The 27645-nt window shown below is 53.7% G+C and overlaps 3 protein-coding genes across 4 annotated transcripts; 1 reads left to right on the top strand and 2 right to left on the bottom strand.

Annotated features, from left to right (window-relative positions):
• Positions 1 to 270: 270 nt before the first annotated feature.
• Positions 271 to 6698, bottom strand: B9D2 (B9 domain containing 2). Of its 2 annotated transcripts, none has more exons than XM_043598835.1 (4): positions 6478 to 6698; positions 5984 to 6075; positions 3150 to 3275; positions 271 to 877 (listed from the first exon to the last, which is right to left on the bottom strand). In XM_043598835.1, the coding sequence occupies exons 2-4, from the start codon at positions 6069 to 6071 to the stop codon at positions 564 to 566; spliced, it is 528 nt and encodes a 175-aa protein (XP_043454770.1). In that variant the 5' UTR covers positions 6072 to 6075; positions 6478 to 6698; the 3' UTR covers positions 271 to 563. The 2 variants fall into 2 exon arrangements, with proteins under 2 accessions (XP_043454770.1, XP_043454769.1); XM_043598834.1 differs by having other exon boundaries at positions 6542 to 6692.
• A 5445-nt stretch (positions 6699 to 12143) lies between these two features.
• TMEM91 (transmembrane protein 91) lies at positions 12144 to 17220 on the top strand. Its single transcript, XM_043598831.1, has 4 exons — positions 12144 to 12352; positions 13315 to 13553; positions 16244 to 16393; positions 16905 to 17220. The coding sequence occupies exons 1-4, from the start codon at positions 12340 to 12342 to the stop codon at positions 17061 to 17063; spliced, it is 561 nt and encodes a 186-aa protein (XP_043454766.1). The 5' UTR covers positions 12144 to 12339; the 3' UTR covers positions 17064 to 17220.
• A 706-nt stretch (positions 17221 to 17926) lies between these two features.
• Positions 17927 to 27615, bottom strand: EXOSC5 (exosome component 5). The gene is made up of 6 exons (XM_043598830.1): positions 27083 to 27615; positions 23139 to 23252; positions 22601 to 22722; positions 21003 to 21143; positions 19821 to 19910; positions 17927 to 19195 (listed from the first exon to the last, which is right to left on the bottom strand). Exons 1-6 carry the CDS (start codon positions 27228 to 27230, stop codon positions 19103 to 19105), a joined length of 708 nt encoding a protein of 235 aa, XP_043454765.1. The 5' UTR covers positions 27231 to 27615; the 3' UTR covers positions 17927 to 19102.
• Between the last annotated feature and the right edge of the window lie 30 nt (positions 27616 to 27645).

The following is a 27645-nucleotide window of genomic DNA, read 5'->3' as shown; positions in this document are numbered from 1 at the left end:
GATCAGAGAGCGGGGACCCCAGAGGAGAGAGGGTGGGAGGCTGGAGCAGAGGGGAAGAGGGTCAGCCAGGAGACGGGGACCCAGTGGGGAGAGGCGCACAGGGGAGCAAGGAGCCCCAAAGAGAGGGGCTCCCAGAGTGGGGAGGAGGCAAAGGTTGAGGCACAAGATGGGGGAAGTGGGTCTGTCAGAAGGTGGGGACCTGAAGGAGGGTGTCAGTGGGAGGACAGGAGGGCACAAGACCTCTGACAGATGAAGCCAGGAAGGCACCCACACCTGTAAGAACTGCTCCTTTATTGAGCACTTCAGTGCACAGTCTCTTCTCACCCAACACCCTGCGACCTCACACACTTAACTGCCCCCATTTTACAGATGGGGAAACTGGACCTGAGAGGGGCAGCCACTGGGCTTGAGGTGCTGGCCAGGACAGAAGCCACGGCCTGCCTTGGCTGGGGTCAGATCTGACAGTCTCCGGACCCACCCACGCTTCTGACCACCGGGCCATCCTGCCCCTCCATAGGTAGCCGGGTGTGGATAAGGGCCTGCGAGTGGCAGCTGGGGCAGGGTCAGCATTCCACACCATAGCGGTCGAAGTGGCGCAGCAGCAGGCCCAGCTCAAGGTGCACAGTGCCACCGGCGGCCGTGTGCAGGCGATAGCGGTCGGCCCCACTGTAGATGGCGTCCCCGTGCAGCAGCTGAGGGCCGCCACCCACAAAGGCCCGTGCCAGCTGCTCCCGCCAGCTGCCCAGGGGCCGCCATGTGGGGCAGTCCAGCTGGTGGGTGCCCGGACTGCTGGGCACGTGGCAAAAGCCGTAGCCTGCGAGCTGGCAGCGGCCGAAGCTGTCCTGCGACCACACCTGGAGATGGAGTCGGGGCCAGCCTGCAGGACGGGAGGGAGGAAAGGAGCGATGGTGGAGCTCCGTCTCCCCCTCCTGGATCCCCATCTCCTTGATCCCCACTGGTCCAGTCCCCTCCCCGCTGGGTTTCTGCCCCAGCTTTCTCTCCCATTCACAAGGCAGCCAAAGGAATCTTTCCGAATCTACTTCCCTCCCCTGCTGAAAACCCCTCCCTGGCTCCCCAGTGCCCTCACTATCAATTCCAACCTCAACACCCCAGGCCCTCTGGATCTGGCCTCTGCGGACATCCCTTCCTGTGGCCTCCTCTTCTGTGCCCCCATTTCAGGGCAGTCCAGTCCCCAGGTGAGCGCCTTGGGCCTTGTCCGGGACACCTCCTTCCCTCCCCACAGCCCACTCTGTGCTCTCTGGGCCCAGGGCGTTCCTTCCTGCGCCTCCAATGCACCTTCCGACCTGGCAGCTAGAAGCATCTTTCCCCCACATCCATAGGTTTCTCAATGTCCTTAGAACACAGTTCAGCTCCTCAGCCCAGTAGGCAAAAGCCCTTGGAGACCTGGCCGCATTTCACCCTCCTTTCTGCGTCCCCCCCTCCCCCACCGCCGCCTGCGCTAGGCCCTATTCTAGAAGCTGGGGACACAGTGGTGAACAGAGCAGACAAAAATTCCTGACATCCTAGACAACGAATGTAGTAAATAAGCAAATTACAGGGTATGTCAGATGGTGATAACTGCTCTGGAGAAAAATAAAGCTGGGTATGGTGGGGGTGGGGATGGGGTTTTAGAAAGTGGGTGATCAAGAGAAGCTTTTCCGAGAAGGTGACGGTTGAGCGAATGCTTGAGGGAACGGAGCCAGCCATGTGGATGGACATCTGGGGAAGTACGCCCCCAGGAGAGGGAACAGTGTGTGCAAAGGCCCTGAGGTGGGAGCTGGCTGGTGGCGCCAGTGAGGCTGGACTGAGAGAGGGAGAGAGGGACAGGAGGTGACAGACCAGATTGTCTCAAATTGATTATGATCCAGGATAAATCTTTGGCTTTTACCGAGTAAGATGGGGACCATGGGGGGAGGGTTCTGTGTAGAGACAGAAGAATATGACCCAACTTGGGTGTTCACAGGGGAACAGACTATGGAGCACAGGGAAGAGGCTGCTGTAATATCCAGGTGAAAGGTGAGGAGGGACAGACCAAGAGACCAGAGAGAGAAGTGGGGGGGGGATTTAGGATACATTCCAAAGGTAGAGCCAAAGGGATTTCTGGGTGGGCAGAGTGGGGGTTGAGGAAAGAGGAGGCAAAGACAGTGACCGTACTGGAGGATGTGGGGTCTGCAGAACTGAAGGACAGTCGCCTGCCTCATACTCTGGCCCATCAGCCACAGGCAGCCAGAAGAATCTTTTAAAATTGAAATCTGACATGTCTGTCACGGGCTATGGCTCCCGAGCACCTTCTGGAGATGGCCTCAGCTCCACGGCCTGTCCCCTGTCCCCTGCCACCTCACCCCTGGCCCTTCTCCTGTTTACCCTCGATCCTCCAAAGGCCCCTGGCTCACTTTCCCCTTTGGGCCTTTCATACGCAGCTCTCTGCCTAGAACCTTCTTCCATCCCTCTGCCGTACAAGATCCTACTAGCCCTTCACAGCAAAGCTCAAACACCCCCTCCTCCAGGAAGCTCTCCCTGAATTCCCTCGCAGTCAGGCTTCTCCTCTGGGCTCCCCTACCCTCTAGGATCCCCCATTCCAGTCCTGCCCACTCTGGGATGCCACTATCTGGGACAGCTCTGTCTCCCCCCGCAAGAGATGGTGAATCCGATGAGGACAGGGCTGGGGGGCTGTCTCAATCACCAACATTTCCCTGGCATCGCCCAACACAGGCTGGGCGCAGGGCAGACGCTCAGTAAATATTATTTGTATTGTTGAAACACATGTCATGTTGACTTAGGCTGTTTCCTAGAATCCACTCCTCTCCAGTGATCTAAATTTTCCACGAGAAAAGGCTTTCTGATACCCTTCCTCCCCCGCATACTCGCTTCCCCTGTGAGCAGCTGGGGAGCCAGGACTGCAGAAACAGCTACCAGCCCTCTCTCCCTCATCACCCCCTCCCAGCTTCCTCCTGATTGAAGCCTCCTGTTTGTCTCTACGAAAGCCACCTCCCCTCTCCCCCTGGTCCCCACCTTCCCCTCACCCCCTGCAGCCCTGGCCGGCCTAGTCTTGCACACCCTAGAGCCAGCCTGCAGAGAGCCTCTCTGGGACCAGGCCTGGCCAGGAAAGGGCCCCAGAGGGCAGCCTGGGGCCCAGGCCGGGAACCCACCTTGGAGGCCTTTGGTGGCGAAGTGCAGGTCGATGGGGTGGGACCAGTAGGCCATGTCCCCTACTTGGGGGGTGTCCACCTGTGTTTGGCCCTCCCGTACGCCCGACAGGAGCTTCCACGCTGCCCCTGCAGGGAGGGGTAGGAAGCAGATATCAGGAAGGGGAGGCCATTGTGGCTGGAGGAACCTGTTTCTCCCTGGCTTTGGGGGGGTCAGGGGTTACAAAGTGTGGACTCTAGAGCCAAATGTCTGGGTTCAAATCCTGGTACTACTTCTCCCTGCCTGTGCAACCTTGGGCGAGTTACCTTCCTCTGCCTCGGTCTCCCCTTCTGTAAGACGGGTGTCCTCCTGACACATCCCTCATAGTTTTCTGAAAAGATTAAACGAGCTAATACACAGAAAGCCCTCAGCACAGTGTCAGGGGGGCAGAGTGAGTGCTGGGTAAGTGTTGGATATCATTTTCTGACTCTTCACCCCATGTTTAGAGGCCTAGTCCAAGGACAAAGATGGGGCCAAGGATGTCCCTTCAAGAGCACCAGCACAGGGTGAAAGGTGCATAATAATAGCAATCCTCCCGAGGGTGAAAAGAATAGCAAAAATGCACTGCTTCCTGCGTGCCAGATGCTGTGCTAAAATCAATTCACTTAATCTGCCCTCTAGGGCTCTAAATCCCCTCCCCACCCCCTAGTTTAGACTCTCCTCTGTAGCCCACAAGGCCCTCCATGGCCTGGCCTATGCTCCCTTCCTGAACTCCTCTCCGACCACTCTCCTGTCACCACCCTCTAGCCTCACTGCCCCCATTTCTGTTCTCTTCCCCCCACCCCCGGGGCCTTTGCACTGGCTGTTGACTCTGCCCAGAAAGCTCTGCTCCTGGATGTGCCCTTACGTGGCTTTTCCTCAACCTTCAGGGATAGGCTCCAGTGCCACTTTCCCAGAGGGGTGCTCCCTCACCCTCCTATCCAAACACGAGTCCCTGTCTCATCATCTCCTCTCATTTCTTCTGGTACCTATCACTGTCAGTAACCAGTCTGCTCATTTTATTTCCTGTCTCCTCTACTGGGAGCTCTAGGAGAGCATGTCTGTCTCTTCTATACTGCTGGGTCCCCAGGACTTCAAACTCAGGATCTTTGTACACAGAAGGTGCTCAATACATGTTTGTTGGACAAGTAAGGGCTCCCAGGAGGTGGGTGCTGATATAATCCCCATTTTATAGGTAAAGAAAGGAGAAGGAAAGTCACTTGGCCATTTAGTCCCCCGAACACTTATTGAACACCTGCTGTGGGCCAAGCACGGTCGTCCATGCTGGGCACAGCAGGAACGCAGTTTACCAATGTCCCACAGTGGTGCTGGACTCAAACTGTGCTCTGACTGCAGGGCCCAAGCCCTTTATCTGGCTGCCCCTGAGCTCTCTGCTGGATTAACTATCCCCCCCCACCACCACCACCAAGAGCCCCCTGAAATAATAAAAATCATGTTGGTGATCTCTTCCTTCTGGGCCAGATGAGGAAAGTACCAGGCCTTCAGTCAGGTTCTTCACTTACGAGATTTCCCAACACCCCTATGAAAGACAAATATTCCCACTCTACCACTTTACAAATGAGGAAAATGAGGCTCCAAGTGGGGGACGGGGCGGGGGGGCGGTCAGCACCTGGCCAGGGTCACAGAGCAGGTGAGTGGTGGGGTCCAGACTGGAAACCAAGTCTGACTCCAGGGTCTGCCTCTCATCTGCTCAGCTGGAGGACCCCAATTTCCCTGGGGGATCTCAGCCACCACTCTACCCACTAGGGAAATCGCAAAGGACCCAGGGCCTCCAGAGATGAAGGCGGCAATAGCCATGCTATTTCATGAGCATTTATCTGTGCTGGGCAACACACCCAAGGCTTTACTAACAGAACCCCAACCAGTTTCTACACAAGTGAGGCAAACGCTTACTGGGTCAGGCCCTCTTCTCAGTGCTGGTTGATATTCATTTAGTCCTTACAACAACCCCATGAAGTTAAGTATTGCTATTATTCCCATTGCACAGACAGGGAAATCAGGGCAAAGACAAGTGCCCAAGGTCACGTAATTAATATGCGGTTTTGAACTCAGGCAGTCCACTCTTAACACTCTGCTGCCTCTTAGCTGCTATTAGCTTCCTTTTTAGACAGGGAGACTGAGGCCTAGAGAGGTCAAGTCCAAAGGCCACCACTCAATAGGTGAGGGACTTAGTTAGCATTTGAGCCCAGATCCGGCAGCCTATGGCCCGACCCTTGATGCTATGCTGTCTCTGATGGGGAAAACTGGGGCTTCCAAAGTCTCCCCTGCACCTGTGTGGATGAACCTGAATGACTGATAGAAAGGGGTTCCTACATTCTCACAGAGAGTTATGAATACAGTAGGGTGGCCTCTTCTCTATAAATCTGGGATGGAAACCCATTTTACAGTAAGAATTTAATACATGGAGACTGTTAAGCAACGAATGGAGATGGGAGAGGGACCCAGGCCCCCCACACCCCCCAAGCCAGTGAATGAAGTCCAGTGGGGATAGGCTGCCTAGGGTTTTGAGGATTGGGAGTGTGTCTGTGTGGGTGGGGTGGGGGGGGAATCTAGCCTATAGTCCCATATCCTCAGGGGCTTTGTGTTCAGAGAAGGGGAGCCAGAGCTCCCACAGATGTGAGATGGGAAGAACAAGGAAGGAGTGTGAGATTCACATTGTCAGAGGATGGTCATGGCTAGGAGTCCTGAGAGCCAATGGAAGAGGAGGATCGGGGACTAGGCGAGGGAGTCAAGGAAGGGGAGTAGAAACTCTGGGCTTGGAGGTCTGGGTGGGGAAATGAACCAGGCCCCAGAATACCTGTGTGGATGCCCCACTTGCAGAAGAGGCTACTTTCCGAGAACCCGGTGGCCCCCATGATCTGCCCGATCACGTGCACCTCAGCCATGGCCCTGAGGGAAAAATGTAATCACAGCCCTGTGAAGTAAGTGTTCTATTATGTCCACTCGACAGATGGGGAAGCTGAGGCCTACCAAATAAGGGGCAGTAGGATTCCAAGCTAGTTTCGTCAAACTACTGGGCCTGACCGCCCCTCCAGGAGAGCCCGGGAAAAATGACGGGGGGTGAGGTGAGAGCTGAGGGAGAAGCTGGCATCTCTCTACCCGCTTCTAAAATAACCTCTTCCTTAAACTCAGCGCAGCGGAAAGCCCCGCCCCAAAGGCCCATGGCCCCGCCCACAGGCACAAAAGCCCCGCCTCCTCACGTCGGATCCCGCAAGCGCCAAGAGGCGCAGGCCTTTTAAGTGCAGGGCCGCCTTAGCCCCGCCTCTAAGCCCGGGCATGCGTTATTCCTACCTCAGAGCACCTAACGGTTAGGTCGGGCCAAGAGACAGCGGGGATTGCAGTTCATGGGCCTGACCTGTCCCTCTCTCCGCGGATGCTGACTTCCTAGGCTTGGCTCGCGCCTCTCCCAGGACCTTCCCGGCAGCGAGAGACCTGAGGCGCTGATCCCTCCGAAGCTGCGCCCGCCTTCGGGCTCCCTGGTTGTTGCTGGGGCAACAGCAGCCTCCTCCCCTAGTCTTGCACCCGCCCTGCGGGTCGCTAATTGGCCCTAGCAGTCTTCGGGGCGGGGCTAATATGTGATGGACGTTTTCTCTCCCCCTCTCCATTTTGGGAAAAGCGTCTCTCCGCACACTCAAAGGTTCCGCCATTTGGGGCGTGGTCGGGCCGCTGCCATCTTGAGTGTGGCTGAGGAAATTTGCGCGCCAACTGTTTCTGCCAGGTACCTTCCTCACAAAATACGCGATTCCATCCACGCTGCCTGCCTCCTCGAACGCTCTCTCCCAGCCAGGACCACAAATCAGACTTGAGCCAGGACCAAAGGGGAATCTCCCTCAAGGTCACTGCCTGCATCCCCCTGTCTTTATGAAAAACATTCTTCCACCTTCAGAGACACTCAAGTTGGGGAGAGGGGTTTTCCTTCCTTTTTGGGGGGTTTCCTGTGGCTCCTCACGGACTGATAAATCCAACTTCCTTCTCAGAAATACTGTTCGTGCTGATTCTGAGTAAGAAGGGGGCGCGGGGGGGAAAGGGGATGAGAAATGAGGAACTGAGGCCTCTTTTTTCTGCAGAAAATCTGGTTCTTGAAGGCTGGACTCTGCCAGCAACTGGTCATGTGCCCCTGCAGGTCTCCAGGTCTGTTATCTCATCTGTGTAATGGGTATAAGAGGAAGGACCGAGTCCGACGCACCGACATACTCTGATTTCGTGAGCAGTGTGCCTTCACCCTCCAACTCCACTTGAACCCTAGTCCCTCTTCCTCTAGGCCAGACCAGGAGTCCAAAGGAACTTCATTTTTCGACTTTTCCCAAAATGAGGCTACACAAGTGAGCATCCCGAAGTCAAAATTATAGGGAGGGGGCAACATTCGAATAGAATAGTATTAATATACAGAAAATAATTCAATAGGATTACATTTCACTAATAGGTATATATTTTTTTTCAACGTTTATTTATTTTTGGGACAGAGAGAGACAGAGCATGAACGGGGGAGAGGCAGAGAGAGAGAGGGAGACACAGAATCGGAAACAGGCTCCGAGCCATCAGCCCAGAGCCTGACGCGGGGCTCGAGCTCACGGACCGCGAGATCGTGACCTGGCTGAAGTCGGACGCTTAACCGACTGCACCACCCAGGCGCCCCACTAATAGGTATATTTGAAAGCTACCATTTACTGAGTGTATTTTCTATGTCAGACCCTGTAAACTGATCGTTTTGATTGCATGATTTTGTTTAATCCTGAGACATCCCACAGGGCAGTTAATATCAGCTTTGTTTAAGATGAAAAAATTGGGGCAAAATCATTTGCCTTAAATCACATTGATTGTAGTTCTTACTCTGTCCCTAAACTTGATGTTATTAACCTCTCCGCTGTCCTTCCTTTCTTGGATACACGTCTTTCAGTATCCAAGGGCATATGGAGGTTGTGCCTGGGTATCATCCAAGACTCCATCACTAACAGCGCACCTGACTTCAGCTCAGGTCACCATCTCCCCGAGTGTGGGTTCCAGCCCTGCGTCGCCTCGGGGTCCGTGCTGACAGCTCAGAGCCTGGAGCCTGCTTCGGATTCTGTGTCTCCTTCTCTCTCTGCCCCTTCCTCGCTCATGCTCTGTCTTAAAAATAAAGAAGCATTAAAAACTAAAAAAAAAAAAAAAAACCAAAAAAACAAAAACAAACAAACAAAAAACACAAAACTTCCCACATCCAGCCAGTCGAATCCTGTCAGTGCTCCTTCTTAATTTTTTTTTTTCTTTTTTTTTTTACTGGTTTTCTCCCTACTGGTTGATATTAGTGATCAAGAAAATGGTTCCCAGGTCAACTACCTAGATGTAAGTCTCAGCTCTTCACCTTCTGTGTGACTTCTAGCCTCTCTGTATCTTGCTTTTCTTTTCTGTAATGTGAGGATGAATGATAGGCCCCATCTTGTTGGACTGTTGTCAGGACTTGATGAGTTAATATATGAGGTTGTTTTAACATATGCTCACACTGGAGCCCTCGGGTGGCTCAGTCAGTTAAGTGACCGAGTCTTGATTTCGGCTCAGGTCATGATCTCACAGTTGGGGGATCCAGCCCCAAGCCCAGCTCTGTGCTAAGCGTGGAGCCTGTTTGGTATTCTCTCTCTTACTTGTATGTGCTCACTCACTCTCAAAATAAATAAGTTTAAAAACTTAAAAAATAAAATATGCCCACAATTAATTTTATTTATTTATTTATTTATTTATTTATTTATTTATTTATTTATATTTTTTTTTTTAGTAAGTTCTATGCCTGACTGTGGGGCTCGACCTCACGACCCTGAGATCAAGACTCACATGCTCTTCAGGATGAGCCAGTCAGGCACCCCTAGCCACAGATTCTGGGATGTGCCTTCTTTCTTTTTTTATTTTCTTTTATTTTTTAAATTTATTTTTTAATAACTAATTTTTTGAGAGAGAGAGAATGAGCAAGCATGGGGGCAGGGAGGGTCAGAGAGAGAGGGAGAGAGAATCCTAAGCAGGCTCCATGCCCAGCATGGAGTCCCACACGGGGCTTGATCCCAAGACCCTGGGATCATGACCTAGGCCAAAATCAAGAGTTGGGCACTTAATCGACTGAGCCACCAGGTGCCCCGATATACCTTCTTTCAATTACGTGGAAACCAGTTCCTCTCCCCTTGAGTCTGAGCTTCACTCAAAACTTCCTTGTAGCCAATAGAATATGGCAGAAGTGTTGCTGTGTGACTTCCGAGACTCGGTCATAAAAGGCGTTGAGTCTTCCTCCTTGCTCTTTTTCTTTGGATGGCTCCGATGGGGAGGTCGGCCACCACCATGTTGTGATGGCAGAGAAGCAGCCATTGGAGAGACCCATGTGGAGAAGAACTAAAGCCTCTTGCCAGCAGCCAACACCACGTGCGTGATCCGTGTTGGAAGATCTTCCAACCCCGGTTAGATCTTCAGATGACTATAGCTCTGGCCAGCATGCTGACTGGGACTTCATGAGACACCTGGAGTCATCACCACCCAGCCAAGCCATTGCCAGATTCCTGACCAGCAGAGACGATGTTAGCTGATACATGTTTGTTTGAAGCCACCAGGTGTTGGGGAATGATTTGTTATGCAGCAATAGGTAATTAGTACAAATGTCTAATGAATTTAGGACAGTGCTGGAAAATAGGAAGCACTGTGAATGTTCGCTATTATTGATGGGTCTTCGCGTTGTTACTTTTGAAATGGAATATTTCACGTATCCTTTTTGTTTTTAGATTAATTTCTTTAACCTTTATTCATTTTTGAGAGATGCAGAGAGACAGAGCACGAGCGGGGGAGGGGCAGAGAGAGAGGGAGACCCAGAATCTGAAGCAGGCTCCAGGCTGTCAGCACAGAGCCTGAGGCGGGGCTCGAACTCACGGACTGTGAGAAAATATACCACATTTTCTTCACCCAGTCCTCTACTGATGGACACTGGTGTGATTTCATCTTCCAGATGTGGCGAATAACACTGCTATGAAGCGTTACAAATACTTCTTCAAGACCCTGCTTTCAGTTCTTCGGGGGTACGTACACAGGAGTAGAAATGCTGGCTCCTTTGGTAATTCTATTTTTTTTTCAGTTTTATTTTATTATTTTATTTTATTTTATCTGATTTATTTTATTGTAAGAGATAGAGTGGGGGAGGGGCACAAAGAGAGGGAGAGAGAGAGAGAATCCGGAGCGGGCTCCACACTGTCCTGCGGAACCCAGGAGACCCAAGATGGTGACCCGAGCAGAAATCAAGAGTCAGTCGCCGTCAGACACAGAGCCTGCTTGGGATTCTCTCTCTCTTTCCCTCTCTCTCTGCCCCTCCCCCACTCTCCATAAACTTAAAAAAAAAAAAAAAAGTCAACAGGCTTGTGAGTATTCATGCCCCCGTCCCACAAATAGGTACTGAAGGGCTACTTTGTGCCAGGCACTGTTCTAGGCCCTGAGGCACAGCGGTGAACAAAAGGGATCGAATCCCGGCTCCTGGAGTGGATACCGATGTGGGAGGAGTCAAACTACAAAGGATAGAAAGATATCATATGTTTCATAGTGATTAGCTGCATGAAAAAAAACAACCAGAGCCGGGTTAAGGAGATAGTAGCAGGTTATCTCTCCCAGATAACACAGTCCTGCTGCAGGTCCCTCTCTTCCCTCCCCTGCCTGTCGTCTGCCAGAAACTCTGCCTGCGCCAAGTTGCACTTGCAGACACCATCTGCTCTCCCTGGGAGTGGGGCCCGTGCCAACTCCAGCGTCTGGACTCTTGGCACGGAGCCCTGGAGCCCTGGAGCGAGGGAACTCTGGCCAGCCCCGCATCAAGTTTGACTGGGCCTAGTGATAAGGAGGGCTTCTGGGCAGAGGAAGCCAGTGCAAGCTGGGTGGACTCCATGAGGGAGAGAGTCCTCCGGGGTGAGGAGTGTCCCTTACCGAGACTGATGGGAGCCGGAAGTTGATGATAATACTCCTAAACATCATCAAACACACTCAGAGTGCCTATATTGCCAGGCTTTGGGTAAATGGTGGACGCTGGGTATCGCGCCTGATCTAAGTGCTTTACGGATGTTATCACGTCTAAAAGGCAAGGAGTGCTTAGCCCATTTCACAGATGAAAACATGAGGGTTCCGAGAGGTGATGCCATTGTACCGAGGACACAGAGCAGGTGCCCTGAAGAGCCTGGAAAGTAACTCGGGTCTGTGTGGGTCTAAACACGGTCTCGTAACCACCACTTGCGCCACCTGATAACCAGCACATCACCCCATTCCTGGCCCTCTCCCACCTCGGCCTCCTTTGCGTGGAAGCTCCCACCGTACCCTTTTGCCCTATTTCCTCCCCTTCCCTTGGGCCAGCAAGGAAAACAGCCCTGGGGTACAAATCTGCCGGTCCTGGCTCCAGCTGTTTACCTGGCCCAAGTGAGCGCACACCTCTGACCCTCAGTCTCTTTATCTGTAAAACTTTAGATAGAAATAGAGCTGCCGAGAGGAGTCAAAGCCACCGTGATTGTAAATCCCCTAACCCACCGGCCAGGGGTCCGGGCTTAGACCGCACTCAGTGAACTAGCGTCAGGCTCGCAGTCAAGAACCCAACCTCTCTGCGCCTGTTTCCTCCTGCGTACAACAGGACAGTAAATGATAGTGTCTCTTCAGTCCTTGCGAGGAATAAATGTCTATGCGTCCATGCACAGCACTGAGAGCAGTGCACACAGTTAGCCGCTGTTGCTGTTATTATTATTGGGTAAGGAGAGTGGCGGGGCGGGTGGAGGCGGGCCGAGCCAGAAAGGCCCTGGAGAATCGGGGGCGCCCCCTCCTCCACCCCGCAGCGCTTGGGCCTGGGCGAGGGGGGGTCGGGGCCCACCGTCCTTGGAGCCCCCCGCTTGCTCCCACACACCCCGGGTGGCAGGGTTTCCGTGCTGGGCGCTGACGTCGGCCTTCAAGGCCCCCTCCCGGGCCGCGGCGGAGGGCGGAGCCGGGAGCCCGCCCGCCGCCCCGCCCCCATCCCCGCCCCCGCGCGCTGCGGGCCAGGGGCTCCGAGGGGGAGCCCAGAGGAACGCGCAGAACCCGCTCCCCCAGGCCCAGATCCCAGGGAGCGCGGGGCTCGCTGAGTTCAGTCACTTGCGGGCCGCAGGGTCCGGGCGGGTGTCGGTGCAGGGGCCCAGGAGGTCCCAACATATGGCCGTGGGCGGTGAGTGAGGGGCACAGGTGGGCGGCACTGCTCCTCCCCTGGGTCCTAGTGTTGGGGATGGGGAGGCAATCGTTGGTGAGGAAATCGGCTCCAGCCAGGTTTGGTGAGGGCGGGAGGCTTGGGCCCTCAGGGGGGATGGTGGGGTGGCATTATTCCTTGAGGTTGAATGTGTATGAGGGTGGTGGGTTGGGGCTGTTATGGGGGAGTTGTGCAAAGGTGGATTCTGGTAAAACAGGAGGTGTGGGGGAGCTGATGAGTGTGCAGGCAATTGTGTAGGGCCGTGGATGTGGTTGGAGTAGGGGAGGGGTGCTTGGACCGGGTGTTTGGGGCAGGTGTGCAAGGGAAGTGAGTGATGGGAACAATGGAGAGTGTCTGGGATGCATGCGTGGGAAGCCTATGCGTACGTGTGCAAATGGGGGATCTGATGCTAGGGCGACTAGGAGTGTGCGAGGAATCATTTGGGATGAGTGTGTAAGCAGGTTGGGGGCTCCAGAGGAGTGTTTAATGGGAGCTGATGTTGTTCAGGGCAAGTATACAAGGAGCCATCGGGGAGATGAATGCCAGCAGGTGGAGGTGGGGGTTGGGCTGGAGTGGATGAATATGTGTGGCAAGGGTTTGGGGTATTCAGTGTGCAGACTTGCAGGTGCAGGGGATGTGTAGTTCATGGGGCAAGTAAGTGTGTAAGACACGGTTTGGAATAAGTGTGCAACAGGTATGTGGCTTTTGCCTGAGACAGAATCCCAGAACTGAATGTCCAGACCCCTGAGTTGTCTTCACAACTTGGCCCAGCGTCTTTTAGTCTTGGGGCCTCAGTGTTACTATCTGTAAAATGGGTCTGATGGTTAATGAGCTAACTATCGTCTCTGCCAGGAATCTCTCCAGAGTCAGGAGTCAGGAGAAAGATGGTGAGACTTTGTTATAACTGTTTTTTTTTTTTTTTTTTCTCTTTCCTTTACCTCCAGAAAACCCTTCCCAGAGCCTCTCCCCAGTCATGGACAGCCCCAGTCTTCGAGAGCTCCAACAGCCTCTGCTGGCAGGTGTGGGCTGTGGGCCCCCCATCCAGAAGCCTGGTGAGCCCCAGCTGGGGCCTCCCTTTGGAGAGACAGCCTTTGCAGAGTCCCTGAGGGGTTGGCAGCTCCTCCCACCACCTCTTCCCACTGTGAGCGCTGGCCTTGGGGAACCAGGGCCCCCTGACCTTGAGGTAGGAGCAGCAGGTCTTAGTGGGAGCTGGGGGAGAGGGAGGCGAACTCAGCTGTGGCCAACACCTGGCTGGCTGGGGTACCTACTTTCAGCCTGGGGGGGTCTCACTTCCCACTGCGTGTGGACTTCCTACATTCCTAGTTATGGTTTTTGCTGTTCTGGTTTCTTCACCTTTTTCTCTCCAGATTTGTCACTCATCTTTCTTCCCTTGTCTTTGGTTCTCTGTCTTCCCTCTGATTTCTGACTCCCCTATTCTCTGATTTTCTCTCTCTTTCTGTGCCGGCCCCGGTCTCTTCTTTTCAAATTAATGTGTTAATTTGTATAATTTCTTATTCCTTGTATCTATTGTGAAGCTTGTCTTTTATATTTTTTTCAAGATTTTATTTTTAAGTAATCTCTTCACCCAATGTGGGGCTCAGACTCACCGCCCCGAGATCAAGAGTCACATGCTCTTCTGCCTGAGCCAGCCAGGCGCCCTGCTTGTCTTTTATTTGTTACACATGGTTTTCCAGTTACTATTCCTGTATAAGAAATCACCTCAGGGGCGTCTGGGCGGATCATTTGGGTGAGCATCCGACTTTGGCTCAGGTCATGGTCTCAAAGTTCATGGGTTTGAGTCCTGCGTCGGGCTCTGTGCTAATGGCTCAGAGCCTGGAGCCTGCTTCAGATTCTCTCTCTCTCTGCCCCTGCCCCCTGCTCATGCTCTGTCTCTCTCTCTCAAAAATAAATAAACGTTAAAAAAAAAAAAAAAGAAATCACCTCAAAACTTAGTTGCTTAAAACAGCAACACTCATTATGGCTCATGGTTTCCATGGGTCAATTTGGGAAGGACTTGGTTGGGTGGTTCTGCCTCAGGGTCTTTCATGAAGTTGCGGTCAGCCGGCGGCTAGGGCTGAAACAGTCCATGGCTGAAGCAGCCGGGAGCTGGGTGGGCATCTCTCTCTTAACCTTGGGGCTTATAAATGACTCTCCCCTTGCAGGCTGGTTTGGGCCTCCTCACAACATGGCAGCTTCAGCATAGTCCGCGTCCTTATGGGCTTTCAGCCTCAGCCTGAGGGCTCTGGTAAGGCAGAGTCTGCCTCACCTTTTCTGACCTATGCTCAGAAGTCATGTGGCATCACTTTCACCACATTCTACCAATTATGAGTGAGTCACAGCCTGCCCAGACTCAAGGAAAGGGGACACAGACCTCACCCCTTGGTGGGAAGAGTATCAGTCACACTATAAGAAGGGCATGTGGGATGAGAGAGATGGCTGTGGCCATTTTTGGAAACACGGCCAACCACATTGTGGCAGTTAGCATCACTCTGACATTGTATGTGTCTGATAATTCCATTCTTTGAAAAGTTTGAGGGCCTTATTATTATTATTAGTATTGTTATTTTTAAAGTTTATTTATTTTTGAGAGAGACCAAGCACGAGTGGGGGACGGATGGAGAGAGGGAGACCCAGAATCTGAAGCAGGCTCCAGGCTCTGAGCTGTCAGCACAGAGCCCAACACGGGGCTCGAACCCACAAACTGCAAGATCACAACCTGAGCCGAAGTCGGTGGCTTAACCAACTGAGCCACCAGGCATCCCTTGAAGGCCTTATTGTTTCTGCTACTTCTCATTTATGGTTTCATATGTGCCTGGTTATGTTTGGAATGTATGCTGGTCATCATGTTTGAAAAATTATCTTTATTTTTATTTGTCTTTTAAATTTTAACGAGGCTCCATGCCCAACGTGGGGCTTGAACTCATGCCCCTGAGATTAAGGGTCGCGTGCTCTACTGACTGAGCCAGCCAGGTGCCCCTGAAACATTATTTTTAGGACTATTATTTTGTGGCCTAGGCTGAAGGTACATACCATTGAGAAGATTTGGTTTGCTTCTGTCAGCCACCTGGGGTCATTACCAGTTAGAGATCACTTTTAATCGAGTTCACAGTTTGATTGAAAGGCTATTTTTCTGGGATTGGCAAATGCCCACAGCGCAAAAGAGGCCTCAGTTCATTTGACCTCTCTGCTAACTGATTTTAATTTCGGTTTTGGCCTTATAGGAATTACTTAAAATCGTGTGAGCTATTTGATGCAAGATTTAGAAACAAAAAAACAAAAATATTTTTTAAAATATAGAATTTCTAGTTTTCAGCAGGCAGGTTTGTCCTAGTAATTTAGGTCACTAGAGCTGTCTCTCTCTCTTTTTAAAGTTTATTCATTTATTTTGAGAGAGAGAGAGAGTGAGAGTGCGCACATGGGAGGGGCAGAGTGGGGGAGAGAGAGAATCCAGAGCAGGCTCGGCACCATCAGCGCAGAGCCCGATGTGGGGTTCCAACTCATGAACCTCGAGATAATGACCTGAGCTGAAATCAAGAGTCAGATGCTCGCTCAACTGACTGAGCCATCCAGGCGCCCCCACCCCCCCAACCCCCAATCTATCTCCACTTCAGGGGCTGTGAGTGGCCCCGTGAAGTCTTTGAAATGGAACATAAAACTTTGGGTGTGAATGGGGCTCTTTGGAAACAGGGTACACAGCTTCCCCTCAAAGGGATCCAGGATGTAGAAAAGTTCAGAGCTTATCTCCTGGAACATTTTCCTCTCTCGCTGTTTCTGGGGAGGCCCTGGTATTGGTCTTTGGGGGCTGTGGGGAGCAGAGCAGTGGGGCAGGGAAGGTAGGTGGAGATGCCCACCCAGGCCCTCTCCTACCCATAGGATGCATCATCCAGTGACAGCGACTCGGACTGGGATGGGGGCAGCCTTCTCTCCCCGCTCCTACCCCACGACCACCTTGGCTTGGCCGTCTTCTCCATGCTCTGCTGTTTCTGGCCTGTGGGCATCGCTGCCTTCTGCCTGGCCCAGAAGGTCAGTCTGTGGGTGTGGCTGGGAGGGGGCTGGATGTAAGAGAAAAGTGCATTCAAAACAAAGCAGAGGTAATATATGTGGGGGGAAACCAAGGTGGAGAGAAGGATCTACATAGGAACATTGAAGGGTTAAATGAGTGTTTCAGAGTGAAAGCCCAGAGTGGTGGTTCAGAACCTGAGCTCAAATCCTAGGTCTGAGGCACTCTTAAGACTTTTGGACAAGCCACTTAACCTCCCTGTGCCTCATCTGTAAAATGGGAATAATTCTTCCCTCTGGTTCACCATGAGGTCCCAACGAGTTAGAGCAGTGGCATAGAGTAATAGATGTATATTTTTATTACCCAGCCAGTCTCCCCTGTGCCCGACCACAGTAGCGGCTCCCTGGTTTTGGAATCTATGAATGAGTGCGTGGGTGTACCGGCGTGGGAGGGGCTCGGGGAAGGGTCTGGGGCTGCGGGAAGCAGGGTGGGATGAGGGGATGCCTGAGTCACCGCTGCCCAACGCCTCCACAGACCAACAAGGCTTGGGCCAAGGGGGACGTCCAGGGGGCAGGGGCTGCCTCCCGCCGCGCCTTCCTGCTGGGGGTCCTCGCCGTCGGGCTGGGCGTGTGCACATATGCGGCCGCCCTGGTGACCCTGGCCGCCTACCTGGCCTCCCGAGAGCCGCCCTAGTTGCCCGCGCGGCCCTCACTGTGAATCAGGGGCCGGCACCGGGCGCGTCGGCGGGCAACGTGGAGAATCCGGGTGGATGAGGCGGCGGCAGCAGCGGCCACCGCCTCCTTCCTGGCCGCCGCAACGAGATTAAACTCCAGACACTCTCGCAGCCAAACCTGTGTCTGTGTGTGTATGTGTGCCAGGGTGCGGAGACCAGGAAGGGGCAGGCTGTCCCCAGGGTGCTCCGCGACAACTCGGAGCTGGAGAAGGGGAAACCCGAGGGGCAGAGTGTTCTCTTCACAGCGCGGTGGTCCGCAGAACATTAGAGAGTGGGGCTCCAAGTGCTTACTCCTCAGCTGTGTAACCTTGACCCATGTGACCGCTCTGAGCCTCACATCTTCCCGTCTGCAAAATGGGGCTTTCTCCGCACCTGGGAGCTATGAATGGGCCATCCACGAAAAGGGCGGTATCCCTCCGCTCTTTGCACAGCAAGCGGCTGAAACTCAGCTCAGACTGCTTTAAGCATCAAAAGGCAAGGAAGCTGAAGCAGCTGGACTCAGGGGCCCAAATGAAGTGAAGGCTCTGGTCTCTCAGCCTCCTGGCCCTCCTTTTCTGTTGGCTTCATTCTGTGCAGGCTTCTGGAGAAGCGTGGTCCCAGGAACTCAGGTACCCCAGAGGTCCTCCTCCCTGGGGATCCCTCACAGGGTGGCCCTGGGTGAGAGGCAGCCCCATGGGAATCACACAGCCAGAGACCCAGAGAGCTACAGCCTTGAGGCACTGGCCCCCTGGCCCCCACTGAACAGGCGCTGCTGGGGGCACAAGGTGCTCCCTAGCAGGGCCTGATAGATCACCAAGTAATAGCATGACAGGCAATTTACAGCTTAGTTTTCTCACTCCTGTTTAATGCCATTCTGGATCTTCCTGGAACACGTTCCCATTTGGCGTTCTCCGGAGTCTCACAGGGCAGAATTTCAAGCTCAATCAAGACTTTGATGCTTCCCCTTCTTGGTTACTGGGGACGAAAATGACACCGGCTCCAAGGGGCAATTGTGGGAACTGGGTGAGCTAGTTCAAGCATGTGAAACATGTGGCTGAGGGCCCGCCAGACATATAATTTTCACTGTAAACCCCCAAATGTCAGCACCCCATAGAATCTGGCGACCATGTGGCCCAGCTGTGGGAGAGTTACTCCTTGTGGGATGCACTCATGTTCTTGGCTCCCACCCACTAAATATGGGGGTGGGGGACACAGCAGTCAAATGGCTGCTAAAACCTCCTTCCCCGTATTCCCATACACCTGACCGACGGGCCTCAGCCGCTTCTGCTTACAGATGGGGAACTGCGGCCTGGAGCGTGCTGGGGTCTCCTGGGCTTGTCTGAATGGTGAAGGGCTCTGGGGCTGGACTCTGAGTATAAGCCCCCTGCTCCATCATTAGCTAGCTGGTGACATCTGGCAGCTAACTGGCTTCTGAGCTGGTTTCTTCTTGTAAGGCAAGGATGCCAAGACCCACGAGGCCCTCCCACTGTGCATGTTCCCTCCCTGACCCATCTCCTCCCTCCCCGGTCCCTACTTGCCCTGCTCCAGCACACCAGCGCCACCCTGAACCTGATCCTCCCTCTTCCACAGGCCTCCTCCTGGGCTTCCCTCGGAAGTCTCCCATACTCCATCAAGACGTCCCTGACTGATGTATTAAATTTGGCCTCTCCCAACCCCTCTTCCCTGCTTTTTTCACAGCATTTACCACCATCTGACAGACACTGATTTACTTTGCCTATCACCCCAGTGCTCCTTGAACCTGAGGGTCATTCACTGCGGAGTCTCCAGTACCTAGCAGGCTCTGCACAGAGCGGGTACCCGACAGGTATCTGTCAGGCTGGTGGGATGGGATGGGTTTTGAGTTTGGAAATGCCTTCCGGGGGAGGGGAGGGTGGGTCTGTGCCTCTAGGCCCGCAAGCTCATCCGGCACACAGGGATGGAGAGGTGAGGCCAGGCCGCTGGTTTATTTTCCATGGAGGTAGTGGGTGGCGGCGGGAGGGGCGCCCTGCCCTGGCTTGCCTCAGCTCTTGGAGTAACGTCTCTGTAGCGATTCCCGGTAGAAGCGGAAGACGTGTTGCGAGGCAGCCTGGGCCGCGGCCAGGCACTGCTGGAGCTGGAGGTGGAGAGACCTGTTGGTGCTGGGACCATCCTGCTCCCGGCCCTGACCCCATCTGGTTCCCAGAGATCCCAGACCTCTTGCCTCCCCCGCGGTGAGGCAGGTGGTGAGGGAAGGATTTCAAGGGCCTCTCTTCCCCACTTCACAGGCTCTCTCAGAGGGGAAGAGAGGAAAAGAGAAGGTGTGGGCTTCAGGGGGCAGATTAGTGCAGCTCCAGGACTGTGGACCATGGGATCAGGCATCCTGATTGCTGGAAGAGGCCTCAGCCTGGAGCTCGAGAATTTCTGAGCCACAGGCCCTGTGACACCAAATCGTGTAGAAAGCTGTGGAATCTATCTTGACCACATGTTCCTCGGTTCATGGGAGGTCCAGGTTGGCTGTGCTCTCAGAGACCAGAGCCCTGGAACTCTGGGTGTACACGGTCTGAGCAGGAAGGTGAAGGGCTTTCAATGCCTCACCTCCCCATCTCAACCAGGGCTCTTTTCTCTTTTCCACTCATTACTGGAGCTTCCTTCAAAATTCCCACAAGGGGTTCTGGGCCTACAAGGTTTGACAATTCCTTCTACGTAACAAAGGGGATGCAAGGAAGGATCTGGCCTTCACCCCATCTCCACCCTGGTACCTCAGCATCCGAGTAGAGCCCCTTGGTGGTGGACATCAGCAGCTTCCGTTCCACACTGTCGAGGGCAAAGGTCAGGATGGCCCGGGCCTCCTAGAGACGAGGGGTAGGACACCTGGACTCTCCCCCCAGGCACAGTCTCAGTTGGTGCCAAATAGGGCACCTGCCCTTCCCACAGCCACCACTCCCCAAGTGTATCAAGTGTAGGTGTCTTGTCTAGGCACCGTCCCCGCTTCCCTGGGCAGGGCTCTTGGCCTTTCCTTCTGTAGAATCGCTTCCCACACCCCGATTCTACCTACATGGTTCCAACAGGGGCCTCCAAGCACAGTACTCCTGTCTGTAGGGGCAGCCACATGCCCCCCAGTCATTACCCAGTACCTCCTGGCCCCCTGCCTCCCTCTCCAGCTCTGTGCCACGAGGGCTGGAAGCCGACACACTATTTCCCAGACTCCCCTGCCCGTCAGGTGTCCCTGGTAGTCTCCGGGGAGGCCGAAGGAGGGAGAGCCACATCCTGTCCTCGCTCCGATAGAAGTGGATGCGGTGGCTATGGCAGTGCCCACAGTAGCTGTGGAGGCTCTGGGGACATCGGCTGCCAGGGCAAAGCCAGGATGCCTTGTGTGCACCCAAAACCAACTGTGACAGTGTCTCCTTACAGGCTTTTAGTCCCTGGGTATCGCCCTCCTTCCTGTTTGCTCCCTTGGCTCTTCCAACACCGTCCTAACCAGCTTCCCGCAGTGCATTCCCTGATACAACCCCAAGTGGCTTCTGCTTTCCTGACACAATGCGACCATCATAGTACTGGGCAAGTAATTCGGAATATCCAGAGCCCTGGGCACTGTGAATCTGAGCCAGTGAAGAAAAGCACAGGCCTTTAGGGGCTGGTCACAGCCTCAGGCAAGATGCTGGCCAGAGAATGAAACCAACACGCATAGGACAGCAGGGACTGAGAAGCAAAATCAAGGAAATCCTTAGGGTGTCTGAGACCCTGGCTCTGGCCGGACCTATGTTTGGAGTTTGGCACTGAAGGTAGATACGGGTCCCGGCTGGCATTCTAGCACTTGCCCCGATGCACAGACCAGAGCTTGCCAACTGGGACTGACGTGCTAGGAGCCAAGCGTGTGGGGGAAGCGAGGCCTAGAGGAGTATCTGCTCACAGCCTTTCACCACCCTGGCCTTCACACCTACCTTTTCCTGCTTGGCCGTGGGGTCCAGCACGAGGGTCCCCTCAGAGTCCAGAGCACAGGTGACCCCACAGAAGAGGGCCCGCATGGGCACACCTGCATCCACCAATGCCATGCAGGCAGCGTTCAGGCAACAGGCCAGGAGCTGAGTGCCACGGGCAGAGGTTAAGAAGCATTTCCACTGTAGGGACGGCCAGCAGAGTGTGCCTGCGTTCCACCTACCCTGCCAGGGCTTGTGGCCAACTGCACAGGCTCATCACAGGAAGGCAGTATGGCACAGTGGTTCTAAGTGGTTTTGGGATCAGGTAGCCCTGGGCTCCAGACCGGTCTTTGCCACTTCTCAGCTATGTGACCTTGAACAAGTGACTTACTCTCTCAGCCTCAATCAGGGGTCGGAATGATACTCAACAGAGTTGTACCGAAGCACGTGTCAAGCGCCTTCAGGGAAACTGAGGACAAGGAGGGGAGAAACCTTCCACAGTCACATGGGGAGTGGCAGGGTCAGGCCCAGAGCCTGGGATCTGGAGGCAGCCACCACCAGGTGACAGACTGGCAAGGTGACAGAGGGAGAAGGGAGGCATGCCCGGGCCTGGAGCCAGACGACCAGCCCTGCCTCAAGTTTCCTCTAGTCTCTGTCTCCAGCCCCACACAGTGGGGAAGGGTCCAGCTTTAGGATCAGTTAGCCCAGATCTGCCCCTCCATTATTTCCCCTCTGGGCTTCGGTTTTCCCTCTGTGAGACAGGGCCTGCCCCCCTCCTCCCCCCCACCCAGTTGCCCATCTCTGGTCCTCAGCCCCAACCCCAGGGATCCTTCTAGGCTGAGCTGCTGACCCAACTGCTCTGCCTGCTCAGGACTCCCCTAGCACTGCTCAAGGTCAGGGTGGAGGTCAATGGCACAGGCTTTGTAGGTAGTCAGGCCTCAGCTTGAGTCCTGCCTCTGCTGCCTTCCAGCTGTGTGACCCTGGGCAAGTGACTTCCCCTCTCTGGGCCTGTTTCGTCACATGAAACATGGGAACATAAGAATACCCATCTGCTGGCGCGCCTGGGTGGCTCCGTCAGTTAGGCGACTGACTTCAGCTCAGGTCACGATCTCACAGTTCTTGAGTTTGAGCCCCGTGTTGGGCTCTGTGCTGACAGCTCAGAGCCTGGAGCCTGCTTCAGATTCTGTGTCTCCCTCTCTCTCTGCCCCTCTCCTGCTAGCACTGTTTCTCAAAAATAAACATAAAAAAATAATAGCCATCTACCAGGGCCCCTGGGCTCTAGGAGCAGATGACTTGGGCTCAAATCCTGGCTCTGCAAAATACTAGATAAAAGCTAACCTTGCCATGCCTTAGTTTCCCCATTTGGAACATGGGGATTAAAGTGGCACCTATTTCCTGTGCTGAGAATAGTTAGCGAGTTAATATGTGTAAGGCACTCAGAACCGTGCCTGACACATGGTAAGCACTCAAGCTGTGTTTGCTATTTTTCTTCAAGTGGGTGCCTGTTAAGCATTGGGAGGCCTTCTGGTCAACACAGGGCTTGCTCGTGGGCATCAGCAAGGGAGGCAATGGGAGAGATTCTGAAGGACTTCCTGGAGGAGGCAGCCTGGGGGGAAGGATACAGAGCCAGCATCACTGACGACCTGCAGCACCACAGTAATGGAGGTACGGGGGTGCAGCGCTCCCAATACCACTGCTTCACAAGTGTTCCTGATCAGCCGCTCCCGACTCTTCTCAGCGACGCCTAGGGAAATCAGGGGTGGGGTGGGGTGGTCAGGCTCTTCCCTTCCATCTGGCTCACCTTCCTCCACATGCCCCACCCAAGCCCTCTGGGAAGGGCCTGCCGGCTCCGCTAGAGTTGGTGCAGGACCCTGCAGGGATGACAGAGGATCCCCAGTGGGAAGGAGGCAGGGCCTGACCCATACCCACTTCATCTCTGCCCCCTCTGGCATCCAGCAACAGAGCCTCTTGGGGGAGGAAAATCCCGGAGTTCCCTCCCATGGAACCCAGACCCGGGGGGGGGGGGGAGTAAATGGGGGGAAAACAGGTTAGTAGAAAGAAGGGGAGATGGAGCCAGGAAAGACAGACTAAAGTGTAGGCAGAGGGGACCCTGGGGACAGTGGTGAGGAAGAAGGTGGAGATCCCCCTGGGTCCAGTTACCAGGCAGCCCAATCTTCGGCCTCAGAATCACCTCCAGGGTGGCCTTGTTGAAGATCTCTTTGCTGACCTTCACCTCGGCTGGTCCATATACGCCCGCCAGGACCGATGTATCCCCTGGGGAGACAGCACGGGTGGCCTCGCCCACATCCCGCCTTCCTCTGGGGTCCCAGTGCGCCGCGCTGAGCCGGCTGGCCAGGGTCCCCCACGCCACCCCCCAGTCCAGCCCACCAAGTGCTGGCACTGATTCTTCCAGCGTTTGCTTCACTCACTCCTCTGCCTGTGCTTCCTCACCTGTGAACCGACAGGTTAACGGCACCTCCCTCCCTGAGTTCTGAGGATTAAATGACATAATCCACGTAGAACACTCCCGACACTACCTGGTGCACATGGAGCGCGCAGCGCAACAGACGTTCGCTGTTGTTAACTTTAATAGGAGGTTCCTCCCGAGAGCTGACCTTCCTCCTTCTTACTGCAGCTGGTCTTCTCAACTCCTTCCAGAGCTTCCCCCAACCTGGCTCTCTTCCCTCAGGCTCGCGTCCCAAACTCTGCAGAAGTCAAGACCCCTGAGAGAGGGACAGATATACCTGGGAGTGATCCCGAGGGGGTAAGAACAGGGGCCAGGGAGGTTAAGACCCAGGAAACAAAAGCCTGGCATCTAGTCCTGCAACCTTGGCTGACTCTGCTCACTTCTCTGGGTCTCAGTTTTACCATCTGCAAAATGAAGAGACTAGACTACACCAGTGGCTTCCAAACTCTTCTCACCATAACTCCTGATAAAAAATATATTTTACAGTGTGACCCCAATCTCACGCAAACATGTGTAACTGGAACAAAGGCCTCACAAAACAACTCTTACTGTCACTGCTTTGCTACACTCTGATGTTTTCCACTCTATTCCAGTTAATTTTATTTATAATTGTAAGATTTTATTTCTTAAAAATGTTTGTTTATTAATTTTGAGGGCAGACAGAGAGAGAGAGAGAGAGAGAGAGAATCCCAAGCAGGTTCTGTGCTGTGACTGCAGAGCCTGGAGACAGGGCTCCATCTCAGGAACCGTGAGATCATTACCTAGGCCAAAATCAACAGTCGGATGCTTAAACGACTGAGCCATCCAGGCGCCCCCCTTAATATTTTGTTTTAAGGAATCTCCACACACCCCCTACCCCCCACCGTAAGGCTCAAACTCAAGACCCTGAGAGCAAGGGTCACATGCTCCACTGACTGAGCCAGCCAGGTGCCCCTACTCTATCCCAGTTAAAAAGGACCACTAATGAACACAGCAGTGGTTCTCAAGCCTGGCTGCACACTGGAATCACCGGCGACCTAGAAAGGATACTGCCGCCTGGGGCCTCTCCCCCAGAGATCCTATTCAACAGCTGGGGTGGAGTGCAGGCACCAGGAGCCTCAGAGCCCTGCGGGTCATTCCAGGGTGCAGCTGGGCCCGCGGTCTGCAGGGGGAAGAAACAGCGCTGGAGCATAGCTTCAAACAGCCTGCAAACAAGCATCTCCGCAGCTGCTGCAAACGGACAGGGGCCAGCCTTAGCAGGTGCACGGTGGATTCTGGGCCTCAGGCTCCGGGAGAATCTGTCCTCAAAGGGAAACTTATCTACATAGAACGAGATCCACACTGTGGTCTTCATTCTTGCTGCCTGGGGCCTCCACGAACCTAGGAGTCCCTCCTTGTCACGGACATGGCTCCAGCAATTCTCTGGATCTACACCTGTTTTCAACTCCTCCGGCATTTATCTGATCCCCTTCCAAGCAAAGCTCCCAAAGACCTGTCTCTTCTTGTGCTCTCTTTTTCTTCTCCTCCTTGACCCCTCCACTCCATCCGAACAGCTCTTGACAGTGACAGAAGTCCAGATTGTCCCCCCACAGGTCTGGGAGGACGGATGCAGCTGGTGGGCCCTTACATCTCAAACACTTCTCTGGGCCCCAGGTGAGTGCCCTCTCTTGGTTTTCCTCCTCCCTTCCTGGCTGCTCTTCTCAGTGTCTTTTTAAAAATTTTTAACGTTTATTCATTTTTGAAAGAGTGTGAGTGGAGGAGGGGCAGAGAGAGAGAGACAGAATCCGACAGGCTCCAGGCTGTGAGCTGTCAGCACACAGCCCAACACAGAGCCCGGCGTGGGGTTCGAACTCACAGACCATGAGATCATGACCTGAGCCGAAGCTGGATGCTTAACTGACTGAGCCACCCAGGTGCCCCTTTTCTCAGTGTCTTTTCCTGGCTCCCCACAAGTTAGAAGACACAGGTTTTAATCCTGTAACCTCTCTCTTCCACCTACATTTATTTTCTTGATTTCATCCCATCAGTAGCTTGAAATACCATCTATAGCCAGAGGGTTCCTAATTGTATGTCCAGATTGCATCTCTCTTCTGAATTCCAGACTTGTATGTCCTTCTGCCCAGTCCCTATTGTCCCTGTGATGTCTACCGGGCACTGCAAACTTAATGTCCCGAACTGAACTAGTCTTCTCCCAGCACAGCTGATTTTGGGAAAAAACCTTAGTGTTATCCCTCTCTCTCTCATACCCCAACACCGAACCATCTGCAAATTTTGTCAGCTTTACAGAATCTCATCACTTCCACTCCCGCTCTGGTCTGAGCCACCACCATCGCCCCCACTCCCCTGTACCTCAAAAGTCAACACTGCAGCCAGAGAGATTCTGTTAAAATACATTCAGATCATGTCACTCCTCTGAGCAAAACTTGGGAGCAATGGCCCCCAGGTCATTCACTAAGCCTCAAATGACAGGCAGTCCCCCTTACCTCTCTCCAGCCTCCTCACTGCTCCAGCCACATTGTCTCCTAACTACTCTTCAAACACACCAGGCAAGTCCTTGCCTCAGGGTCTTTGCCCCTGCTGTTCCCCACACTTGGTATGCTTTTCCTCCTGATATCTTCAGGGTGTGCTCCCTTACCTTTAGGTCTTTATTCAGATGTTACCATCTCATCAAGGCCTTTCCTAACCATCCTATTTAAGATTGCACCCCTGGCTGGCACACCCTATTCCCTTTCTCTGTATTTTTCTCCGTAGTATTTTCCTTAGCTAACCTTGTGTCTGTCTCCCTGACTAGAAAGTAAACTGTTAGGTCAGGGATTTAAAATACTTTTTATCGACATATTCCCAGTGCCTAGAACAGTACTTAGCACAAATACATATGTGTCCAATGAAGGAATGAATTAAAACAGGTTTGTACCTGGGTAGAAAGTAATGCTTCTAGTGAGGAGACTGAAGCATTTACAGGGATGATCCTTAGGCCTATCTCCAGAGGAATATTTACCTGGGTAAGGGAGCGGAGTCCAGTTTGAGATGCATTTGGATAGGGGAAGGGGACATTTACCTAATAGGTAAGACCTGCCCCAAACTTAAGCGATATTTACTCCTATAGAGAGATGCGTGTCCCAGTCAAAGAAATATTTATCCCAGTGGTGGGGAGGAAAGGGGACATCACTCTCAGTCTGAAAAGTACTCAGGTAAAAGACATGCCACGGTCCAGAGAGTAATTAAGCCGGTAGTGGTCATGTGCCAGTTTAGAGGTATTCACACATATGGGCAGGTTTGCCTCAGTCTAGGATGTAGGGACCCAGGATGTGTGGGGTGGAGGTGGGAGACGAATCTAGTCAAGGGAGATATTTACTTTGGTGAGGAGCTTTTCTCTATTCTGGGATATTTGGTCTTACGAGGAAGTCTGCTCCTCTCTCATCTGAGTATTTACCAGAGTGGCGATGTCATTTCCCTTCTAGTCGGGAAAGAGAGATTATTCTGGCATATCCGGTAGTATCCACCCGGGTAAGAAGAAATGCACCAGTCCAGGAGGGACATTCACCAGCTGGTGTCCAGGAGAAGTGGCACTCCTTTGCACGGTACCCTGTAACTTCCTAAAACAAATACAACGTAGCGAACGTGGCCGGGGCAGTATTTACCTAGGTTAAGTTCTTACCTTGCAGGAAAGAGGCAGAGCCGTCCGGCCGGGACAACAGGTTCTGCTCACAGGCAAAGTGCCGGAGACTGCAGCCTGGACCTCGAGGACTGGACTCTGCTCCAGACTCAGTACGCATCTTGGCGTCAGTCTGCATCACCCCCTCCATCACCCCAGATTCCACGTGCAACTGGAACGCTCACTTCCGCGCAAAAGCGCGCGCTTGCGTACAGGCTGCGTATCCAGTGCGCACGCGCCTATCCCGGGCGCCGGGAGTCGCACCCGCACGTGTCTCCGCGTTTACTAACAATCTGGCCCCTCCCACTCCCGCCTCGCAAATCCTGGAAATCCATTGGCGATTAGAGAAGAGCGGGCGGGCCTTGGCCTGGGCTCGTCCTACCCGAGGCCCCCGGGCCCTAAAGGCCTGAGGCTCTGGTCAGGTTGCCCTCTTCTTTGCCTGTTACAGAAAAAACTAAGATGAGGCTATAAGAGTACTTTTGGCAAGCTAGATTGTTTTGTCCACTCATACCCGTGTCCAGGAGGCCGAAGAACTAGTAGGTTGTGGCTTCTTGGGAGGATGGGGC

This window comes from Prionailurus bengalensis, chromosome E2, assembly GCF_016509475.1.
Source record: "Prionailurus bengalensis isolate Pbe53 chromosome E2, Fcat_Pben_1.1_paternal_pri, whole genome shotgun sequence".
Classification (NCBI taxonomy): domain Eukaryota; kingdom Metazoa; phylum Chordata; class Mammalia; order Carnivora; family Felidae; genus Prionailurus; species Prionailurus bengalensis.
This window is presented reverse-complemented; position numbering and strand designations above follow the sequence as displayed.